The following is a 22613-nucleotide window of genomic DNA, read 5'->3' as shown; positions in this document are numbered from 1 at the left end:
AATTGTGCACATATAACACATTTATTTTCAGAGTATTTCGCATAGTAAGTTTTCATTTATTTTTTTTTAAAGATTTTATTTATTTATTTGACAGAGACACAGCAAGAGAGGGAACACAAGCAGGGGGAGTGGGAGAGGGAGAAGCAGGCTTCCCGCAGAGCAGGGAGCCCGATGCGGGGCTCGATCCCAGGACCCTGGGACCATGACCTGAGCTGAAGGCAGATGCTTAACAACGGAGCTACCCAGGCACCCCCTCCCCTCCACATAGTAAGTTTTTAAAGATAGAAAGTAAACTTAGGTATTAGTGGGACTGTATTCAAGGACTGACAGATTTTGGGGAGAAATACTTTATATAATATACAATATATATTTTCAGGACAAAAGCAAACATAAAAAGTATAAAAATAAAATGACACAAACACAATATATTTTAGTTGGAATTTCAGAGGTTTTTTCTTTTCTTCTCTTTCCCCTTTACTTCAAAAGTTATAAATACTTTTGAAGAAGCATGTATTGTTGCACTTTTGATTTTTTGTTGTACAGTTAATGAACTTGAGAGTCTGGATGACTGGAGATCATCTATCTGGCCTTCCCATTCTTTCGTTTCTTCTTCTTTGATTAATAAAGGTTTTCCTAAAGTTTGGCCAACAAGGTTACAGACTTCTTGAGCTTTGCGCCGTGCGTTCTCAACAGCAACAAGACAGGCTTTTCGTCTTAAGAATTAAATGCAGAGATTATTAATATGACATTCAATGAACTCTAACACTGAATAATTTTTATTAATTGGTAATTTAGTTAAAGATGTACTTAACTTACCGAAGATTCTCAACAGAACCTGGAGTATGATAGAACTGGGGTTGGCTGATGACAACAGAGCTATCTAACTTTTCAATAAGAAAGTTACAAATATTTTGCATTTTTCCAAATTCAGTAAATGTAATGCAGACCTGTAAATGAAATGACACTTGAAATTATTTTCATGGCTGATGCATTCTTTCAAAATTTTCTCTAAATATGAGTAAAAAAAGTAAAGCCAGATAACAATGAGGTCATTTTATAATATGTGACCGATAAGCCTACTTGATCCTTACAACTAAATTATTTTATTACGTTTTATTAAATTTTTTTAAAGTAGTGTCTCTACTTAACTTTTGAACATGTGAAATACAGTTATAATAACTAATGATCTTGTCTGTTAATTCTAACATCTATACTGGTTCTGGGTGGGTTTGATTTTTTTCCTTATTGTGAGCTTTATTTCCATGCTATTTTGCATGCCAGGTAATCTTTGTAAATTAACTTTACGGGAAGTATTGGATATTCTTGTATTTCTATAAACATTCTTTATTTTTCTAGAACTCAGCTAACTAACTTGAAAACTGATCTCTTTAGGTTTGCTTTTAAGATTTGTTACATGGAATTAAAGTAATGTTCGGTCTGGCATTAATTATTTCCCCCTAATGACGCAGGACACTTCTGTATACTCCACCTCATGCCCTGTGAATCAAGATTTCTAGTCTGGCTGGTGCTGTACCCCAGCCCTGTATGAATGCCAAACACTGTTCCCTCTAATTTTTTGGATGATTCTTTTTCTAGCCTCAGGTCATTTCTGTACATACATGTGCTGGGTATTCTGCTGAATACTTGAGGGGGTTGGGGGGGTGTCCCCTCTGTAGTTCTCTGAAGACCTCTCTGTGTAGCCCTCTACTCTCCTACAAACTCTAGTTGTCTTGTTTGGCCTCTCAATTCCATTTCCTCAATACAAGGAGTTTGCCAAGCTCTGTGTGGGTTCCCTTCCCTTTGAAGCTGCCTGGACACTCTTAAGACAGTGATCTAGGACATGGTAGGACTTTATTTATTTATTTATTTATTTATTTATTTATTTATTTGAGAGCGAGAGAGAGAAAGAGAGAGAACAAGTGGGAGGGGCAGAGAGAGAGGGAGAAGCAGGCTCCTCGCTGAGCAAGGAGCCCAATGCTGCATGCTGCACGGGGCTGGATCCCAGGATCCTGGGATCGTGAGCGGAGCCAAAGGCAGGTACTTAACGGATTGAGCCACCCAGGTGCACCAACATGGTAGGACTTCTTCTTTCTTTTTTCTCAGGGATCACTGTGTTTCACTTCCTTATGTCCACTCTTTTGAAAAGCACTGTTTCATATACTTTGTCCATTTTTCGGTTTCAGATGGGAAGGTAAATCTGGTCCATGTGATTCTCTTAGCCAAAAGAAGAAGTCTTGTCTGCCTTTTGAAGAGAAGTCTTATAGTGGTTTTTTTTTTTGTTTCCTTTTTTTTTTTTTTAATACTGTATGGTATTAGTCAGAATACCAATCTATTAGTCAAAAATCAATCTCCCCAGCCTTACCCAGGTTGCTATTTTTAACCTCTGAATAGTTTAAAAATTTGCATTTCCTTCCTGGTTGAAAATCAAAGCTCCAAAATGCCTGTAGGCTGCCTTTAATAATAAATACAGGGTGCACGTGGGTGGCTCAGTCGCTTGACCATCTGACTCTTCGGCTCAGGTAATGATCTCAGGGTTGTGAAACTGAGCCCCTTGTTGGGCTCCGGGCTCAGCAGGGAGTCTGCTTGAAGATTCTCTCCCTCTGTTCCTTCCCCCACTTGTGCTGTTTCTCACTCTCAAATAAATAATCTTTAAAAAAAGAATGAAAAATACAGGGATACCTGGGTGGCCCAGTTGGTTAAGCATGCGACTCATTTCAGCTCACATAACGATATCAGGGTTGTGAGATTAAGATTCTCTCTCTCTCCCTCTGCCCCTCCCCACTGCCTGTGTGCTCACTCTCTCTAAAAAAAAAAAAAAAGACAATCTCATACTTCTGCATAGTTATGCATTTGCATAGTCTATGAAACAAATCCTCTTTTATTGCTATATTTAATCTATAAACAGTGTCACAGAGGCACTGTACATATATTTCATTACATGTTATGAAATATGGCAAGATTTACAGTGCCTCTGTGGAAGTTGGAAGGTAACTAAATTTGAGAGTTCAAAGGGTTTCTCTGCATGCAGATTAAAGTGATTGAGCATAATAGGTTTCAAGTATCAACAAAAGCAATTCTTTGCTATACAAGTGCCCTTGAATTCAATTTTATTTTTTTTAAAGATTTATTTATTTATTTGAGAGAGAGAGAGTGAATGAGTGTGGGGAGGGGCAGGAGAGGGAGACAGAAACTTTAGCAGGCTCCTTGCTGAGCTCAAAGCCTGATGCAGGGCTTGATCTCAAGAACCTGAGATAATGACCTGAGCGGAAAACAAGAGTCAGACACTTAACTGACTGTGCCACACAGGGGCCCCGAAATAAATTTTATTTTAAAAAATTATTCCAATTTCTACTCTGATAGCTTAAAACAAAAATAATGTTTATAAATATACCCGCTTTGCTATGAAACATGCTGAATCTTTTGTATGCATCCTTCGTATTCTTTGCTATTACAAAAAGAAGTATATGGGAGGAAGGACAGTGAAAATTCCTGAGCAGTTTGCAGAAAAGATACTAATTCTTTCTTCTTCAATTCCCCACCACCTCCAATTATCTGAGGCAAATCTAGTTCCACAGAATCAGGTTTAACATGTGGTACTTACTTGCTCTATTTTTTTTTTTTTTTAAGATTTTATTTATTTGCGTGAGAGAGAATGAGAGACAGAGAACATGAGAGGGAGGAGAGTCAGAGGGAGAAGCAGACTCCCCGCTGAGCAGGGAGCCCTATGTGGGACTCGATCCCGGGACTCCAGGATCATGACCTGAGCCGAAGGCAGTCGCTTAACCAACTGAGCCACCCAGGCGCCCTTACTTGCTCTATTTTTATAAATAACAGGAAAAGCTATCTGTTGAGATCAGCTCCGGAGCTGCTCAAAGATTTTCTCTGCCCTGCATCCCTCTCATCACTAGCATGACTTAAAAAGTTAGCAGATGAGCTTTTAGAAGTACATCTACATTGGTAAACAGACTATCAGCTCTTTGTCTTTGTCCCAAACCATGGACAGACTATAGTTTAGGAATGTGTGGGTTAAATGACTAACAAGAAGTAAATTTGGTAGAAAAAAACCTGTATTCTGCTTTTTCTAACAGTTTAAGAACTGTTTTAAGCCTTCCAATGCCCTGAACTTCTGCTTTTAAATTCAGCAATGTGGTATATAATCAATACATAGCTAGGTAGAAATACAAGTTAATGAAGCAGAGTCACTTTACTAAAGAATAGAGATGTTGCATCACATTATTTAAAAAGAGGTATTCAGGATAAAAAACTTTCAATCTATCTCATACACTGAAGATAAAAAATTTAAGATAAATTCATATATCATATTCAGAATCCTCTTATTTTTCATCACAGTAAAATAATGTGATTACAAATGTATACACATACATAGATTTTATTATCTTGTACTAGCTATATTAAATTACAAAACAGATTGATACATAAATGCTTCCCATCTCTTCAGTCAAGAAGAATCATTAGTTTAGAAATTTTAGTACTAAAAAAGAAACTGAACTCCAAAAAAGGTGAGTTTTTTTCTTTTTTTTTTTTTAAGTAAACTCTACCCCTAACATGGAGCTCTAATTCATGACCCCCAAGATCAATCATCACATGTTATGCTGAGCCAGCCAGATACCCCCCAAATAGGTGCGATTTTAAGTGCTTTTGATTAATTTGTCTCCTATTGGATAAATCAAATCTCAGTTTATTAAAAATTTCTGCAAATGAGACTTCTGAATTATTGCTAATCTCACTTACCATAAAGAAACAGGCCAAAAGCCTCTTTAAAAATACTTATAGTTCTAATTTCCCCAAAAGGCAAGTGGATAACTCTGAACAAACTACATGTAGTAGGCTAGACACCTTTCAATTCTAAGCAAGATTCTAGAACAGATTATTTTAAAAATTAGTTTGTAAGAAATTAAGAAAGAAAAAAGGTTTCTATGAGAAGGAAAGAATAGGGCCTTTTGATTCATTTTGTTTCATTGCCATAGGCCTCAAGCAATTTGCATGCTTTCTTTTCTTTTTCATATTGCCACAATCTAGTCTTTTCTTCCCTCTTTAAATGTCCCCCGGCTTTCTTGGTCCTGTCTCTGAAGAAAAGAATGTAAGTCTTTCTCATTTTAATGGTCCTCAAGAAGGCATCCAGGAATAACAAAATAAGAACACAGGAATTTAAGACTAAAATCTTATCAGGTTCTCTAAGTACTGAGTTTCTTGATGGGATATTAAGTAGAAAACTCATCTGACTTTTAACTTTGCTTTTATTCTTGGGAGTGAAGTTCACCAACTCGATGCTTTTCTTCTAAACTCTTATCTTCTGAACCACTGCCAAATTATTTCTATCCAAAGGCCAATCTATTGAGATTGTAGATTTGAGAGTATTAAGAACAAGTCATGATGTACTAACTTGACTTCCTAGCTGGCAAGTTACCAGAGAAATACTATAGCTATAAAGGATTTATATTTTGCTTATTTAGACAAGTCTTGGGATATACTGACATATAGTCTTCATGGCAACACGGTTGGTTAGTGTCATAGTTGATTAATGCTACTTAATATTTTTATTAATTACACAGATGGGTACACAGATGATCAGATCAGCAGGTGACAGAAAGCTGGCAGGATGGACTATAAACCCTGCTTGATAAAATCAAAATCCAAAAAGATCCTAATAGGCTAGAAATACAAGTCAAATCTAGTGGATAAAATTTTACAGAGGTAAACTTATACTCTTATACTTCATTTTGAAATAGCAATAACAAAGTATAAAATAGGAGAAATATGATTTAAAAGCAGCATATGAGAAAGACAGTTAAATTAATTGTAATTACTAATTATGACCGTGAGCTCAAAAGAAGGTAACAATGTGATGCGAGTGTTAGAAGTTCAGTCTTGAACATTCCCGGATAAAGGAGATAATCGTCTTTCTCTAGTATGGACTGGCTAAATCACAATTAAGACACTATAGCTGTAGGTGCTCTAGATGGAAATTGGTAAGCTCAATAAAGAGTTTGTCTTACTATAAGAAGTGATTAAAGAAACTGGGGATTCTTACCCCTGGAGAAGAAAAAAGGAGCATCAACATGATACTGAACTTCAAGTATCTACCTGAAGGAACAAGTTGTTCTTCTTGGAGAGGTACATAATGGATGAATAGTAGTAAGTCAATTCTCTTAATGTTACAAAATTTTGTATTGATTAGATGTCTGAAAATGGAATAAACTTTTTATATTCATGCACGTACATAATTTCTAACCTTCAATATTATCTTTAAAATAAAGAGAAGGAGCAGGGTAGGTGGGAGTTTAGATAAAGAATCTCTAAAGTGCCTTTCAGGATGTAAATTTTAGTTATTATGTAATATGCTACCATCTGATCTTACTTTTTTTTTTTCTAAAGATTTTGTTTTGACAGAGAGATACACAGTGAGACACAAGCAGGGGGAGTGGGAAAGGGAGAAGCAGGCTTCCCGCTGAGCAGGGAGCCCGATGCCGGGCTCGATCCCAGGACCCTGGGATCATGACCTGAGCCGAAGGCAGACGCTTAACGACTGAGCCACCCAGGCGCCCCTGATCTTACTTTATATATTTAACTGTCTATGAGAATATTGGTATATGTTAGACATTATTTTGTACCTTGTGACCCCTGGTCTCCACTGACTGCTGATGCTGACCTAAGAGCAATCATGTATCAGATTGCAGGATATAAGAATTCTGGCTATCAGGGAACACTATACAAAATATAATCAGATTCTCTGAAGAAATTGAGTATAAGACATTAAGAAGTAAGTATAGCAGAAGGAAGAGGAGCAGTGTTTAGCCAAGTCCTCATTTAGTCATATTCTTACAGCAAAACAAGCAGCTCTAATAACATTTTCTATAACTGCACAGTGAGTCCCTAAAACAACTCAGTCTGAAAAACATGCCAGTTTTCTATGAAGCCTATCTGTGTATTTGCTGGGACCATTCTTTTTCCTCCTTACTTCCTGGTTTTACCTTCACAATAAACCCCATTAACTTAAGATAACCTGAGCCCAATGTACATTCACTACAGCCTGAAGTCCTGATAGGTAATAACTACTGGAGGAGTTCCAGAATAACTCCCGGCTTTTGATCTCCATAATATGGAATCTTACTACTCTGTTCTTCATCCTGTTGAGGGTTTTTTTTTTTTTTTGAACATCCAATCTCTATTGTGAATATCACCCAAAGAGCCCCAAATTGGAAAACCTATTTTAAGAAAACAATTGATATGAGACAATGATATCATAGTGTATATCATAAAAATCATTAAAAATATTAAAATTTTTTACATCTGAGAAGTAACTCCCTTTTTTAAAAATTGTAGTTGGCATACAATGTTACATTAGTTTCAGGTGTACAACACAGTGATTCAACAAGTCTATACCTTTTTTTTTTTTTTAAAGATTTTAAGTAATCTCTACATCCAACATGGGGCTCCAACTTAACAACGCCAAGATGGAGAGTCACATGCTCCACTAACCAAGCCAGCCAGGTGCCCCAACAAGTCTATGCTCACCAGAAGTGTGGCTACCATCTGTCACTGTACAACACTATTACAATACTATTGACTATATTTCCTATGTTGTACCTTTCATTGCTGTGACTTACTCCTTCCGTAACTGGAAGCCTGTACCTCCCACTCCCCTGCACCCATTTTGCCCATTCCCCCCGGGCCCCTTCATCCTGTTTTGAAAGATACTTTTCAATCCCAACTACTATAAAATAAATTTTGCCACGTGGATCCCTAAAATTATCATGAGCAATTAATTGATCATTTTAAGTGGAGAAATCACAAAACTATTAAATAAGTACAGGAGCAACAATGTTTGTAGAAATGACTATCTCAAAGAGGTAAGAAGCCAGGATTCTAATTTCCATTCTAATTCTTGTAATAGTCTTTGAGAAGTCTGAGCCCAAGTTATCTGAGATTAAAGTCACATCTTTAAAATTAGAAAAATAATCTATTATCTGCCTGAAGGTAGGACTAGATGATTTCTTGAGATATTTCCCACCTCTAAAGATAAAGATTATCTGGGGCACCTGGGTGGCTCAGATGGTTAAGCATCTGCCTTCGGCTCAGGTCATGATCCCAGGGTCCTGGGATTGAGCCCCATGTCTGGCTCCTGGCTTGGCAGGGAGCCTGCTTCTCCCTCTCCCTCTGCCTCTCCCCTGCTCATGCTCTCTCTCTCTCTCTCTGTCTCAAATGAATAAATAAAATCTTTAAAAAAAAAGATAAAGATTATCTGACTAGATAAATAAGAGTCCACTCTAACTCCATTCTTGTTTGCTTTCTGTGATGAGGAGGCAGTATGGACCTAGCACGTATCCCAAGATGTTTGGAAGCTTGAAACAAAGAGCAGTCCTATAACCTAACCACAATTATAACATACTCTGATTTCATAATATCCTGATTATAAAATCTTTAAAGATAAGTAAAAAGTATAGGCAGTTGTAGGAGCTAAATGTTATCATTGAGTGTACAAAAACTATTTTGTTCTTTTTAATTTGGGCAAATGGTTAGTGCCTTTTTATTTTTTTTTATTTTTAAAATTATTTATTTTAAAGATTTTATTTTATTTTTAAAGATTTTATTTATTTAGAGAGAGGGACAAAGAGAGCACGAGCAGGGGGGAGAGGTAGAGGGGGAGCGATAAGCAGGCTCCCTGCTCAGCAGGGAGCCTGACATGGGGCTTGGGGCTCCATCCCAGGACCCTGAGACCATGACCTGAGCTGAAGTCAGACGCTTAACCAACTGAGCCACCTAGGTGCCCCTGAAAGATTTTATTTTTGGGGCACCTGGGTGGCTCAGTTGGTTAAGCGACTGCCTTTGGCTCAGGTCGTGATCCTGGAGTCCCTGGATCGAGTCCCACATTGGGCTCCCTGCTCAGCAGGGAGTCTGCTTCTCCCTCTGACCCTAACCCCTCTCATGTGCTCTCTCTCATTCTCTCTCTCTCAAATAAATAAATAAAATCTTAAAAAAAAAAAAAGATTTTATTTTTAAGTAATCTCTACACCCAACGTGGGGCTTGAACTCACAACCCCAAGATCAAGAGTTGAAAGCTCTACCGACTAAGCTAGCCAGGTGCCCCAAGTGTTTTTTATTTTTAAAGATTTATTTATTCCTTTTAGAGAGAGAGTGTGTGCATGCACATGTGGGGAGGGGGACAGAGGGAGAGAGAGAATCTTAGACTCCCTAGTGACTCTAAGTTCATGACCTGAGCCAAAATCAAGAGTCCAGTGCTTAACCAACTAAGCCACATGGGCACCCACAAGAGGTTTTTATATTTAAATAAAATTTAACTTACCACAACACAGTAAAATTGCATTACAAAAGAAAAGAGTTGAAAAATGTTTCAATCCTTATATTAGGACTTTATTAATTTGCTTTTTATCTGAGAAGAAATTTCTCTCCTACAGTGTTTCCTGCTCACAAAGTGTTAACTTTACTAAAATTTTATTAGGTGGCAATTAACTGCCACTTCCTTCTTGCTATATTTATTCCATTTCAAAATGATTTCTCTCAAATAAATCTCATTAAAATTTATTTTAAAAGCTCACACAGGGGCACCTGGCTGGCTCAGTGGGAAGAGTATGCGACTCTTGATCTTGAGGTCGTGAGTTCAAGCCCCATGTTGGGTGTAGAGATTACTAAAAAAAAAAAAATAAGTAAACAAAAAAACCCCACAGATATTAACACCAAAAATGATTTTGAGAAAAATAATTTTTATCAATACCATATGAGAAGCATTTCTCCTGTACATTTCAAGAATAAAAATAAATGCAAATTGTCCCCACAAAGTCATGCTGTTTCCAATTATTTGTTATGATAAGTACATACCTCTGCTTCCATATGATAAGCATTTTCCACTCTTCTAAAGTCCTTTGTCACAGTTACATTTTCTGCCTGAAGCAGAAAGTACAAGAGTATGATTACTAAAAGGTTTGGCTACTAAATGCAATGACTCTAAAACATAAAGTAGAAACCTGAACTTATTAAAATCAGAATGACAGAGTATGCAGAAAGAACTGGTTTGCCTGATGTTTAAAACTTTCTTAAAAGTTACATAAAATAACTTTAAAGTCTACAAATATTTGCTGAAAATTTCGTAACTGTCACTCCATTTGTAGTAATTTTTACATTAGCTTGTACAAAAAGTATGAACTTAGAGAGGTATACATATGAGGAATTATTTGTACATAAAGCATTTGAATGTTACAGGAGTGTCTGCTGATCATGCTAAATAAACCTAAATTTGTTTCACCGTAGATATATTCCTGGTAATGTTTGGCTGGTGGGCTCCTACACAAAATATGAGATTTTCTGCTTATCTATAAGGTAATGGCTCCTAAGCAGAAGGCAATTTTGCGTCCCGGGGAAATCTGTTAATGTCTGGAGACATACTCGATTGTTAAAATGGGCTAGGGGAGTACGCTACCATGATGCAGTAAGTAGACAGTGTGAATAAATGCTCCTGTTTGCCAGGAACTGAGGAGGTTCCTAAGACATGGGACTGTCAGCTGCAAAACTGGGACAGTCCCCAGTAAATCAGGACAAGTTGGTTACCTGATGGGTAGGGCCAGGAATATAGCTAAATATTCTACAATGTATAGGACAGCTTCCCATAACAAAGAATTATCTAGTCCAGGATGTTAAAAATAGTGCTGAGATTGGGAAATCCTGCCATATTGGGTACAAACTAAAAAATACTAAAATATTCCAGCCTAGTCCATTAAGTTTTCCCAAGTAAGCTCCTGGGAAGCTATTTTATATCCAAATTTTATAAAGGGCAGATTTTAAAACACAAAATGGTCAGTATAAGAGTAAGTACTTAAGTCTATGAAGGCAGCAAGGTAACATTCTCAATAGGTATAAAAAACCATGTTATGGGGGCACCTGGGTGGCTCAGTTGGTTAAGCAATTGCCTTCGGCTCAGGTCATGATCCTGGAGTCCCGGGATCGAGTCCCGCATCAGGCTACCTGCTCAGCAGGGAGTCTGCTTCTCCCTCTGACCCTCCCCCCTCTCATTTGCTCTCTCTCTCTCTCTCTCTCTCATTAAAAAAAAAAAAAAAAAAAAAAACCATGTTATGGCAGGAGTAAACTTAAACAGGATAAACATGAAGAAAACCATAAAACTTTATATAAAAAAATGCCTGAATAAATGGACCCGATACAATATTATAAAATCAGCAATTCTCCTGAAATTAATATATAAACAATGTAAAATATGAACAGAAGTTTTATTTGGACTGTAGAGTTTTATACTGTCTGGATTTTCTGATCATATCCCCATGGTGTCATTTAACATGTCCCTTGCAGACAGGAAATCTTTTTAGTAGAAAAGTAATGAGGGGAGAAGTTACCCTACAAAAGTTTTACAAAGATATAATAATTTAATAATGTGGTACTAATGTAGGAACATAACCAGGATGAAAAGAACTAGTGTTCTGAAACTGATCCAAGAATGTCTGAAGATTGCAAATAAAATACCAGTAACATTTCAAACCAGTAGGCACAAGAAGCAGTATGGAATCCTCATGTCATACATTCTGCCCCTACTTTCTCTAAGTAGCAACTATGTGGCTCAAGGTAAATCCTAATAGGTCTAAAATAGGTCACACCTAACTTGCTACAAGATTAGGTTAAAAATGGGGAGAAATCCAAATCTAAGGTAATTAGTATATGCCATTTCTCTGGCCACAAAGACAAATTTAGGTTGTCCATTTACAGTGAACTACAGGAATATTTTTTATGTGGTTGCAGGAAATAAGAACTATTGTCTTTCTTATTATGGTACAGTATGTGGTGTAAGGCTTGGGAATGTTGCAGCCATTTTGGTATCATGCAGGAAGCTGCAGGAAAGCCAGGAGAACTGCATCAAATATAGAGGCTTGGGGCACCTGGGTGGCTTAGTCGTTAAGCCTCTGCCTTCCGCTCAGGTCATGATCCCAGGGTCCTGGGATTGAGCCCCATGTCGGGCTCCCTGCTCCACGGGAAGCCTGCTTCTCCCTCTCTCACTCCCCCTGCTTGTGTTCCCTCTCTCACTGTGTCTCTCTCTGTCAAATAAATAAATAAAATCTAAAAAAAAAAAAAAAGAAATAGAGCCTTGACCATTGCATACCTGAAGCGCATATTACCCATAAGGTTATGTAAAGCAATACTTTTATTTTTTTTATTTATTTAAAAATTTTTTAATACTTTTTACTTTTAAAGGCAATTCCAATTAGGTTCTTGCACAAGCAGTAAGGGATAAGACTTCAGTACATAATTTCAGTATAGCAACTGACCATTTAGGAGAAAATAAAACCCTTTTCCTTACACCCAAATAAATTCCAACACAGCAAATATTTAATGTAGTATAAAGGGTCCCTAAAGGTTCCAGGAAATATTAGTTAATGGTTATATAACCTTAAGCTTCTGAAGGACCCAATAAGTGTTACACCAAAGGCAAGAAACATACAGAAAAGATTAATGAATTTGACTAAATAAAACATAAAAATTTTGAATGTTCAATACTGTAAAAAGTTATATGGCAAATATGAAATTGGGAAAATTTTTGCAATACATGAAAGACAATTACTGATAATCTTAATTTTAACATTCCCTTAAATTAATCTTGAAAAAGAAGGACAAAGCTAGAGGTATCACAATCCCAGATATCAAGATATACTACAAAGCAGCAGTAATCAGAACAGTAAATATTGGCACAGAAATAGACAGATCAATGGAATGGAAGAGAGAGCTCAGAAATAATCCCACACTTACATGGCCTATAACAATCTACAACAAAGGATGCAAGAATATACAATGGGAAAAAGACAGTTTCTTCAACAAATGGTGCTGGGAAAACTGGACGGCTACATGCAAAAGAATGAAACTGGACCACTTTCTCACATCATACATAAAAATAAACTCAAAATGGATTAAAGACCTAAATGTGGAACCTGAAACCATAAAATTCCTAGAAGAAAACAGGGACCTGAAACCATAAAATTCCTAGAAGAAAACATGGGCAATAATTTCTTTGACATTAGCCATAGAAACATTTGTCTAGATATGTCTCCTCTGGCAAGGGAAACAAAAGCAAAATTAAACTATTGGGACTACACCACAATCAAAAGCTTTTACACAGGGAAGAAAACCATCAACAAAACAAAAAGGCGATCTACTGAATGAGAGAAGATAATCTGCAAATGATATATCCCATAAGGGGTTAATATCCAAAACAGATAAAGAATTTATACAACTCAGCACCACAAAAACAAATAATCTAATTAAAAAATGGGCAGAGGACCTGAATAGACATTCTTCCAAAGAAGGCATACAGATGGCCAACAGACACATGAAAAGATGCTCAACATCACTCATCTCAGGGAAATGCAAATTAAAACCATAATGATAATGAGATATCACCTTATATCTGTCAGAATGGCTAAAAAACACAAATAACAAATGTTGGTGAGGATGTGGAGAAAAGGAACCCTTGTACATGACTGGTGGGAATGCAGACTGGTGCAGCCACTGTGGAAAACAGTATGGAGGTTCCTCAAAAAGTTAAAAATAGAATTACCATATGATCAGTAATTCCACTACTGGGTATTTACCCAAAGAAGACAAAAACACAAATTCAAAAAGATACCTGCATCCCTATGTTTATTGCAGCATTATTTATGATAGTCAAGATATGGAAGCAACCTAAGTGTCCATCTTTAGGTGAATGGATAAAGAAGATGTGAGACAGACATTCAGACAAACACACACACACACGCACACACACACACACTGGACTATTACTCAGCCATAAAAAAAGAAATCTTGCCATTTGCAACAATATGGATTCTAGAGTATATAATGCTAAGTAAGATAAGTTAGCCAGAAAAAAGACAAATACCATATGATTATACTCATATGCAGAATTTAAAAACCAAAGCAAATGAACAAACAAAAGAGACAAGAAAGACTCAACTACAGAGAACAAACCAGTGGATGCCAGAGGGAAGTGCGGAATAGGATATAGATAGAGCGATAAAATGGATTAAGAGTACAATTATCTTGATGAGCACTGAGAAATGTACAGAATTGTTGAATCATTATACTGCACAGCTGAAACTAATTTTTTAAAACTTCCCATAAATTAATGAAGACAATAGAAAAAATGGACAAAGTATTACCAATTGGCAATTTACATGAAAAAAAGCTTAACCTCAGTGTAAAAAAGAGTAAAACACAGGAAATGACAGTAACATTTTTTTGACTACTGAATTGGCAAAGTTAAAAAAGAAAATAATATCCACTATGCCAAGGATATATTTATAGTGAAGATGTAAACTTTTCACCCTAGACTGTAATTTTTCATAAGCCTTAAAAGTATGTATAAGCCAGGAATTAATGTCTAAAAAACATAATTAAAAACATGTATAAATATCTAGCAACAAGGATATTCATTTTGTCACCATTTTTAATAATGAAAAACTGAAGCCAACTCATATGATGCGTTCAATCTATTCCTACTACTCCCTATCTTAATTTGAATGCACCCAGAAATGGACCCTGATACAAGGATGTGAGTACAAGCACTTAATTTTTAAGATGATCCCAAGAAATACTATAGGAGAGTGGGAAGTGAAACGAAAGGAAGGCAAGCCATTAAAGTATGCATTGTCAAGCAGTCACCACTATGGGCCACTGGAACTTATTCCTGCAGAGAAACTCTGGGAACCAGGGCAGAACACATGCCTCAGTTATCCTGCCCAAGGGGTAAAGTCTCTTTCCACTCACTCCCCTCAGTTGTTAGGTGAAGGCTGCTAGAGCTTGAGAAGGATTGTTAATTCTCTGGCACTACTGGCTGGCCCACTTGGAGGTGGAGCCAGGAAAAACTGCATCAGGGAAAAACTGGCAAGGAATTCACAAGTGTTGGCATATGGAAGTTGGGCCTGTATGCACACAAATGTGAAGTGCCAAGGGATACAAGTGTAGGGTATCAATAGCATCTGCTACATCCCCTACTTAAAACTCAATCACCCACTGCCAAGACAATAAAGCAGCAACATACTACAGTGGGTAAGAGCAAGAGCTTTGAGGTCAAAATTCTTGACTGGAGTCTAAACTCTGCCACCTCCTAGCTGTTTGACCTTGGGCAACCTACCTGCCAATAATCACTCTGATCCTGAGAGTTCTCATCTCTAAATAGCAACTGAAATGCCAGTTTCATGTCAAATGAGACAACATTTGTAAAAGGTCTAGCAATTAAGCAGGTTGTTTTTTTTTGTTTAATCACCAATAATATCCAAACTCCTCAATATAGCAAACAAGGCCTTCCTCCATGTTCTGTCTATAGCTTTCTTCTTCAGTCTTATCTTGATTCTCCTCCATTTCCCCCAGGTACTCCTGTGTCCTAGCCAAAATGAACTGCATATAGTGCTCTGAATACACATACCTGCTGCATTCTAGCGTGGAACTGGAATGCTTTACTTTCAGTCACTGTTCAAGATCTGATACAAAGAGTCACTTCCATTATGAAATCTTTCTGGAATTTCTCAAGTAAAATGAACATTATCTCCTTTTATTCTACTGTATTGTCTCATGTACATGTTTCTTCACAACACTTCTATATATTAGTCTATTCCTATCATAAGACTCCTTCAGCACAGTGCCTAAGTTTTACTCATTCTCTATTTTTGGTGCCCAGCAACATGCACCTATTACACATTTATTGAAAAAAAAAATACAATTATGAGTAGGCAAATATTGAAGCTTACAGCCTATGGAGGGAACATATAAAACAGAAAGCAAAATAATTACTATCACATTAAATGCTATTTTAAAATGAACAGTGATAGGAAATGCTTAAAAAATGTTTGATGGTTGAATAAGTAAATACTGCTTAGAACTTAAAACATTTTTCTATGAAAACAACACTAAAAATGAGGGTATGCCTTCACATGTGAAACTATATATGATCATAAAATAACCTACAGTTGATCTATCATGTAGTTGAATAGTTTATTTACTGCTTCATTTTTTTCTTTTAGTCATTCAAAAACCATTTTTTGAGTATATATTATGTGATGTGTATAAAGCATAACCCATGAATGCAAAGCAAGTGATAGAAAATGGTCCGAGCTCTGGAGAGGTTTAGAATACGAAGGAGACAACAGTAAAGCAACAATTAAAATACAGAATGGTAAGTTGTTTTTTTTTCTTGATGTAGTGTTCCATGATTCATTGTTTGCGTATAACACCCAGTGCTCCATGCAGAATGTGCCCTCCTCAATACCCACCACCAGGCTAACCCATCCCCCCACCCCCCTCCCCTCCAGAACCCTCAGTTTCTTTCCCAGAGTCCACAGTCTCTCATGGTTCGTCTCCCCCCTCCAATTTCCCCCTCTTCATTTTTTCCTTCTTACTATCTTTTTTTTTTTTTTTTTTAAACATATAATGTATTACTTGTTTCAGAGGTACAGGTCTGTGATTCATCAGTAAGTTTTATTACAAGTGGGGAATGGAGTGTGGTATGGAAGAGACTAGTGTTATGTTAGAAAAGGAATGTCAAGGAGGTGAGCTTGGCTGGTTGTTAAAGGAAAAAATGGGAGTCAGCTAGTCAAGGAGGGAAGAGAGATGACAGAAAATGACAGAGAATTAGGCTCCACCTATTAAGCAAAGGAATCTGGAATATGAGGAGACCTTTAAGTAGGAGAGGGATGTTTAAAAACCCAAAGCCAAAGTCTAAAATTAATAAAGACTGTGAAAACCTATAATTCATCCTCAAAAGTAACATAAATGATTTTTTGAATTATCTACTGAACAGATTACCTACATGACTGTTTTCTTCCATTAGCAGAGATAATTGGGAGATTACTGACCTTCCATGTCTTGCCTTGAACACTGAACCCTAATGTAATTATTAAGTTAGATGTAGTAATTTATTGCTTTACATATTAGAAGTTACAACCATGTGAGCTTGGTATACACTTTATGTAAATAACTTAAGAATTAGTTATATTATGTGAACAGGACTGCAGCACTAGCAACAGTTTTGAGGAAATTTTTTCTACATATTAAACCATTTAATTCACATTGTTTATAATTAGCATTTGAATTCTTTTAAACTGTAAAGTCATTGAGCATCTTTTCCAAATGACTTTCTAAATAACTCTTATGTTTATAAATGCAGTACAAATATGTTTTTTCCTTAAAATAAAGACTTGCTTTTTGGGCCCGTGCCATGTTTAACAATAGACAGGAAGCACTTTTATGAACTTGGTGTTACCCTGGATAAATCACAACTCTGGCCTTTTGAGTCCTACTGTGTAAAATGAGGGAATTGAGATAGTTGACCCATTCTGTGGCTTCTAATTTTCTTGCATTCTAATTATCTGGAGCCAACTATGGTTGGAACAAATGTAGATTTTAGTTTCAGGAAGACAAGAGTTCAAATGCCATCCTAGCTGAAGTTTAGAGCATTATTTAACCTCTTTAAATCTAAATGGGGATATTAAAACCTGCCCAACAGAGCTGTTGTTCAGATTAAATAAAGCTGGTTCATTTTTTTCTTCTTAGAAGTAGAGTTAAGATTTATTTAGTGTCTGTTCCATGGACATCTCTGGTAAGTAGAGGTATTTCATTTATGTGGCATCTACAATATACTGGCTTAATTGTTTTGAAAGTTAAGGCTCAAATAATTGCAGAAATTCTTTATGTCTTTATTAAACGATAATGGATGCAATTTTCCTCCCCACGTTACTGTTTGCAAAAAATACTGAAGAACCACTCCATGCGAAGCTCAACATGGGAGAGAGCAGGCCGAGTTTTCACTTGATAATTGTATGGTGCAGAATCAACACAAAGACTGACATCTAATGTGTCAAGTCTAACAGTTCATCATATCGAGGTTAAAAACACAATTATTGCGGCAAACATGGCCAAATAAAAACCTACTCGACTTGCATTCTTGTACTTCGTACGTCACTGCGGCCAGTGACGACTTTGTTGGCCCAAGTTTCACTCCGCCAGGCTCTGGCGCTCTGTGATACCAATGAGACGAATGTGCCCCAGGCACTCAAGAGCCTCCCACCTCCACCTGGCCCCAGGGACCGTTGGGGCCGGAACCTCCGCCTCCGGTTTTTGCGGTCCGGCCGGAGGCCTGCCCTACGAAGCTCTCACCTGCAGGCCCTGCTGCCGGAGGCTCTGCGTGATGTAGTCCAGGCGGCGGCAAACGCTCTTCTTGGCCTCAGCCGCCGCCTCCTTGGTGCTGCTCACTAACACCGCCACCTGCGCCCGGTCCGGGCTCGCGGACACGTCCGCGGTGCCGCTTACGTGCACCTCGCGGGTGGCAGTTTGGGTCTGTGCTGAGGCGAGGGGGCGGCGGGGGCCGGGCAGCGACTCACCGCCCGAGACCACATTGTTCTCTCGGCCCCGGTCAGCCCAGGGAACCAGTTCCACGAACACCCGAGACTGAGGGGCCTGTTGCAACGACATAGTGATGATGGCTGTGTTTCCATAGCGACGCAGAGCCTACGGTGGCCGAAGGAGCCAAAGCGCTCCAGGGCTTTCTTGTGCGCGGCGCAAAGGATTCCGGGATGGGCTTGGAAGCCCCTGAGTTTCTGGAGGGTGCGAGCTGTGAGTAGGATTTTGCCGTAGCTCCTTTCCAAGGTGTTGGCTGGGCACGTCATTATAGTTTTTAGCGTGTTTACCTTAGGGCTTTCAAAATCTTAGTGAGTTTTCTCTGCGGCCTCCCTTTTATTTTATTTTATTTTATTTTTTAAATATTATGTTATGTTAGTCACCATACAATACATCATTTGTTTTTGATGTGGTGACCCACGATCTGTTGTTTTCCTGTAACACCCAGTGCTCCATGCAGTACGTGCCCTCCTTAATACCCATCACCGGCTAACCCATCCCCCCTCCCCCTTCCCTTCTAGAACCCTGTTTGTTTCTCAGAGTCCACAGTCTCTCATGGTTCATCTCTCCGCCTTCCCATGCCCACCGCCGCGTCTGACCCCCTGACTAGCATACCTCCGAGGAAGCTCCAGAGAGGCCAGGCTGGGCAAAGGGGGATTGCTTTTATATTTCTGTGAGGCCGGCCTGCGATTGGCCCCCGCCTTGTCTAATTTGACTTTACCGTTCCTCTTGGACACAGCTTTTTGAGGCTCCCCAGCGCCGTGGTACGCGAGACATTTCTGTTGGAATGAACTGCTTTCTGCCAGTTTGATCTTGGGAGTTTATAATTCCTCGAGTTTCAGTTTCATTGTCTTTAAAGTATATGGGATAATACATTTCACACTTACAGTATGGTTTTTAAGTGCTTGCCATATGGGAAGCAGAGAAAAAATAATGGATAGCCAATACTAGTAATAGATCTGACATAATTTCGGCTCTTGAATTTTCTCTAAAGTCTCTAGAATGGTTCTGGCTTTGAATATGGACAGGAGAGACTCAATAGGTATTAAAGTACATTCACCATGAACATCGTTGGTCCAGTACAACTTAGATCTTATCTGTACCCCTTTCTTGAGAGAAAAACACAAACTTCAACCCATTGATCCCCATTAGGGGGTATTTTTTCTTACCACTAAGCATGTAAAAGGTATTTTTACACAGATAGCACCCCTTTTGTCCCATGAGGAAAAAAAAAACACCCTTTTTAAAATAACTAATTAAAAAAAGAAAGACAACCAATCTCTTGAAAAGAGACTGAAAAAGCCAACTGACAATCCTCATGAAGTTCGTTCTCTATCATTTTTCTCTTATTTTTGATAAGTAAGATAAAAAAAATTCAAGTAAATCAGATGGTACCCCCTTCACTCTTTCATTTGGTTCATATCTGGGTTAAAGTAATTTTGTATCTATTTTGATGTTTATTGTTAGCTAAAACCGATTATGTGATTTTTTAATTCAAGAACTTTTCCTCCGTAAATTTTTTATAATTTTAAACCTCCAAAGTAATGTTTCTTGAATTTGATGGAAAATTCTTTTTCCCTAATGATAAATGTGGAACAATATAATCTTCAAAATGAATTATTGAATGAATGAATGTCATTAGTACAAAGCAACAGGGGTTTAAGTGCATATAAGTATTTAGATATACTTAATAGATTAAAATAAATGAGTAAATAGTATGGGATAATTGATCAGTTATATGAAAAAAGAATTGATCTGTATCTTACATCATACACTGAAAGTAAAATTCAGATGAGATAAAAAAATTGGAAGAAGATAAAGGTGAACATAAATATACTGGAAAATGGAAGAACTTAATATCTACCATATATCTATCATCTTTTATCTGTCATCTATCCATCCATCCATCCATCTATTCATCCATCATATATATCTATCTACCTACCTATTATCTATCAATCAATCTATTATCTATCCATCCATCCTACCTACTTATCAGTTATCCATCTCTCTATTATCTATCCATCCATCCTATCTATCACTTATCTATCTATGATCTATCCATCCATCCATCCATCCATCCATCCATCATATCTATTTAACATCTATCTATCATCTATCATCTGTCTATATCTAGCTAATTATGTGTGGACTAGAAAAAATGGAAGAACTTTATAAGCACAATTTCAAATGTAGCAACCATAAAGGTTTAAAGAATTTTACTACACTAAAAAAATTTCAGTATATAAAATAAAACAGAAAGGTGGGGGGGCAAAATAAATTGGGAAAAATATTTGTATAAAAGACTAATAACCTTAATGTTTAGAGAACTCTTACCAGAAGAAAATAAAAGAAAAATGGATAATGAACACAAGCAAACTGAATTAGTCAGCTAGGCCTGTTGTAACAACATACTACAGATTGGTGGCTTAATAGAAATTTATTTTCTCACAATTCTAGAGGCTAAAAGTCCAGGATCAAGATGTCCACAGTTTTAGTGTTTCCTGAGGCCTCTCTCCTAAATTTGCAGACAGCCTTCTCATTGTGTCTTTCCATGGCCTTTCTTATGTTGGCAAGCATCCCTGGGGTTTCTACCTCTTCTTGCAAGAGCACCAGTCCTACTGATTTGAGCTCCATGCTTGTAACCTAATTTAACCTTAATTTCTTCCTTAAAGGCTCTATCTCTAAATACAGTCACAATACAAGGGATAAGTACTTCAACATATGAATGAGAAGGGGGAGACACATAATTCAAACAACACAAACCAATAAAGCAGAAATACTATAGTCTGTATCATGAGGGAAAAATGAAAAATGTTTATTTTCACCAGTAGTTAAAGAAATGCAAATTTAATTATAGTGAACTAACTTTTTTTGGATCAGTCATTTTGGAAAATAATAAAGGCAATGGGAATAAAGATGGAATAGAAAAAAGAGTAATTTTGAAAGAGAAATGAAATTGTTCTTGGTGACAGAACTATATAGTAAATAAGAGAGAAGGATAAGCCAAAGATGACTGTGAGGTTTTCAGCCAGGATAACTGGGAGAATAAATGAGGATGTTGGAGTTTATTTGTTCAGCTTATAAGGACTTGGTTCTCCCTCAGGGTCAAGGCAAAGCTTCTAGCAACCATTTTTAATAAGATGACTCTCTCCACAATTTGTTTGGATCCGGAATAGGCACCCTATTCAAGTTGAGCCAGTTAGAGGTGTATTTTTTTTGGCTTTATTTGTTTATTTTGGTTTTTAGCATTGGAATTTATATTTACACCAAATGTAAAAAATTAAGTCTCTCAGATGGTGGACCATGACATGCATTCTTTTTTCTTTTATTAAATTCAATTAGCCAACTTATAGTATATCATTTGTTTCAGATGTAGTGTTCAATAATTTATTAGTTTCATATAACACCCAGGGCTCATCACATCTCATGCTCTCCTTAATGCCCATCACCCAGTTACCCCATCCCCCTGCCACCTCCCCTCCAGCAACCCTCAATTTATTTCCTATAGTTAAGAGTTTCTCATGGCTTTTCTCCCTCTCTGATGACTTCCCATTCAGTTTTCCCTCCCTTCCCCTACAGTCCTCTGCCCTGTTTCTTATATTCCACATATGAGTGAAACCATATGATAATTGTCTTTCTCTGATTGACTTATTTTGCTCAGCATAATACCCTCCAGTTCCGTCCACATTGATATAAATGGTAAGCATCCTTTCTGATGGCTGATTGCGTATAACACCCAGTGTGCCCATTTCTTGATTAGATTATTTGTTCTTTGGGTGTTGAGTTTGATAAGTTCTTTATAGATTTGGGGTACTAGCCCTTTATCTGATATGTCATTTGCAAATATCTTCTCCCATTCTGTCAGTTGTCTTTTGATTTTATCAACAGTTTCCTTGGCTGTGCAAAAGCATTTTATCTTGATGAAGTCCCAATAGTTCATTTTTGCCTTTGTTTCCCTTGCCTTTGGAGACGTGTCTAGCGAGAAGTTGCTGTGGCCAAGGTCACAGAGGTTGCTGCTTGTGTTATCCTCTAGGATTTTGATGGATTCCTGTCTCACATTTAGGTCTTTCATCCATTTTGAGTTTATATTTGTGTGTTGTGTAAGAAAATGGGCTGCAAGAAAATTCGTAAATCAGTCAACATGATACATCACATTAATAAAAGAAAGGACAAGAACCAGATGATCCTCT

General features: G+C 37.4%; 1 protein-coding gene across 2 annotated transcripts; it reads right to left on the bottom strand.

Annotated features, from left to right (window-relative positions):
* Positions 1 to 2: 2 nt before the first annotated feature.
* IRAK1BP1 (interleukin 1 receptor associated kinase 1 binding protein 1) lies at positions 3 to 18552 on the bottom strand. Of its 2 annotated transcripts, XM_045867125.3 has the most exons (4): positions 18181 to 18551; positions 9859 to 9924; positions 817 to 947; positions 3 to 713 (listed from the first exon to the last, which is right to left on the bottom strand). In XM_045867125.3, exons 1-4 carry the CDS (start codon positions 18493 to 18495, stop codon positions 443 to 445), a joined length of 783 nt encoding a protein of 260 aa, XP_045723081.1. In that variant the 5' UTR covers positions 18496 to 18551; the 3' UTR covers positions 3 to 442. The 2 variants fall into 2 exon arrangements, with proteins under 2 accessions (XP_045723081.1, XP_045723082.1); XM_045867126.3 differs by lacking the exon at positions 9859 to 9924 and having other exon boundaries at positions 18181 to 18552.
* Between the last annotated feature and the right edge of the window lie 4061 nt (positions 18553 to 22613).

The sequence above is a fragment of the Mirounga angustirostris genome, unplaced genomic scaffold (assembly GCF_029215605.1).
Source record: "Mirounga angustirostris isolate CCGP_5_RB_7025 unplaced genomic scaffold, mMirAng1.0.hap1 SCAF_8, whole genome shotgun sequence".
Classification (NCBI taxonomy): domain Eukaryota; kingdom Metazoa; phylum Chordata; class Mammalia; order Carnivora; family Phocidae; genus Mirounga; species Mirounga angustirostris.
The sequence above is the reverse complement of the archived record's forward strand: the minus strand, read 5'-3'. Positions and strand labels throughout refer to the sequence as shown.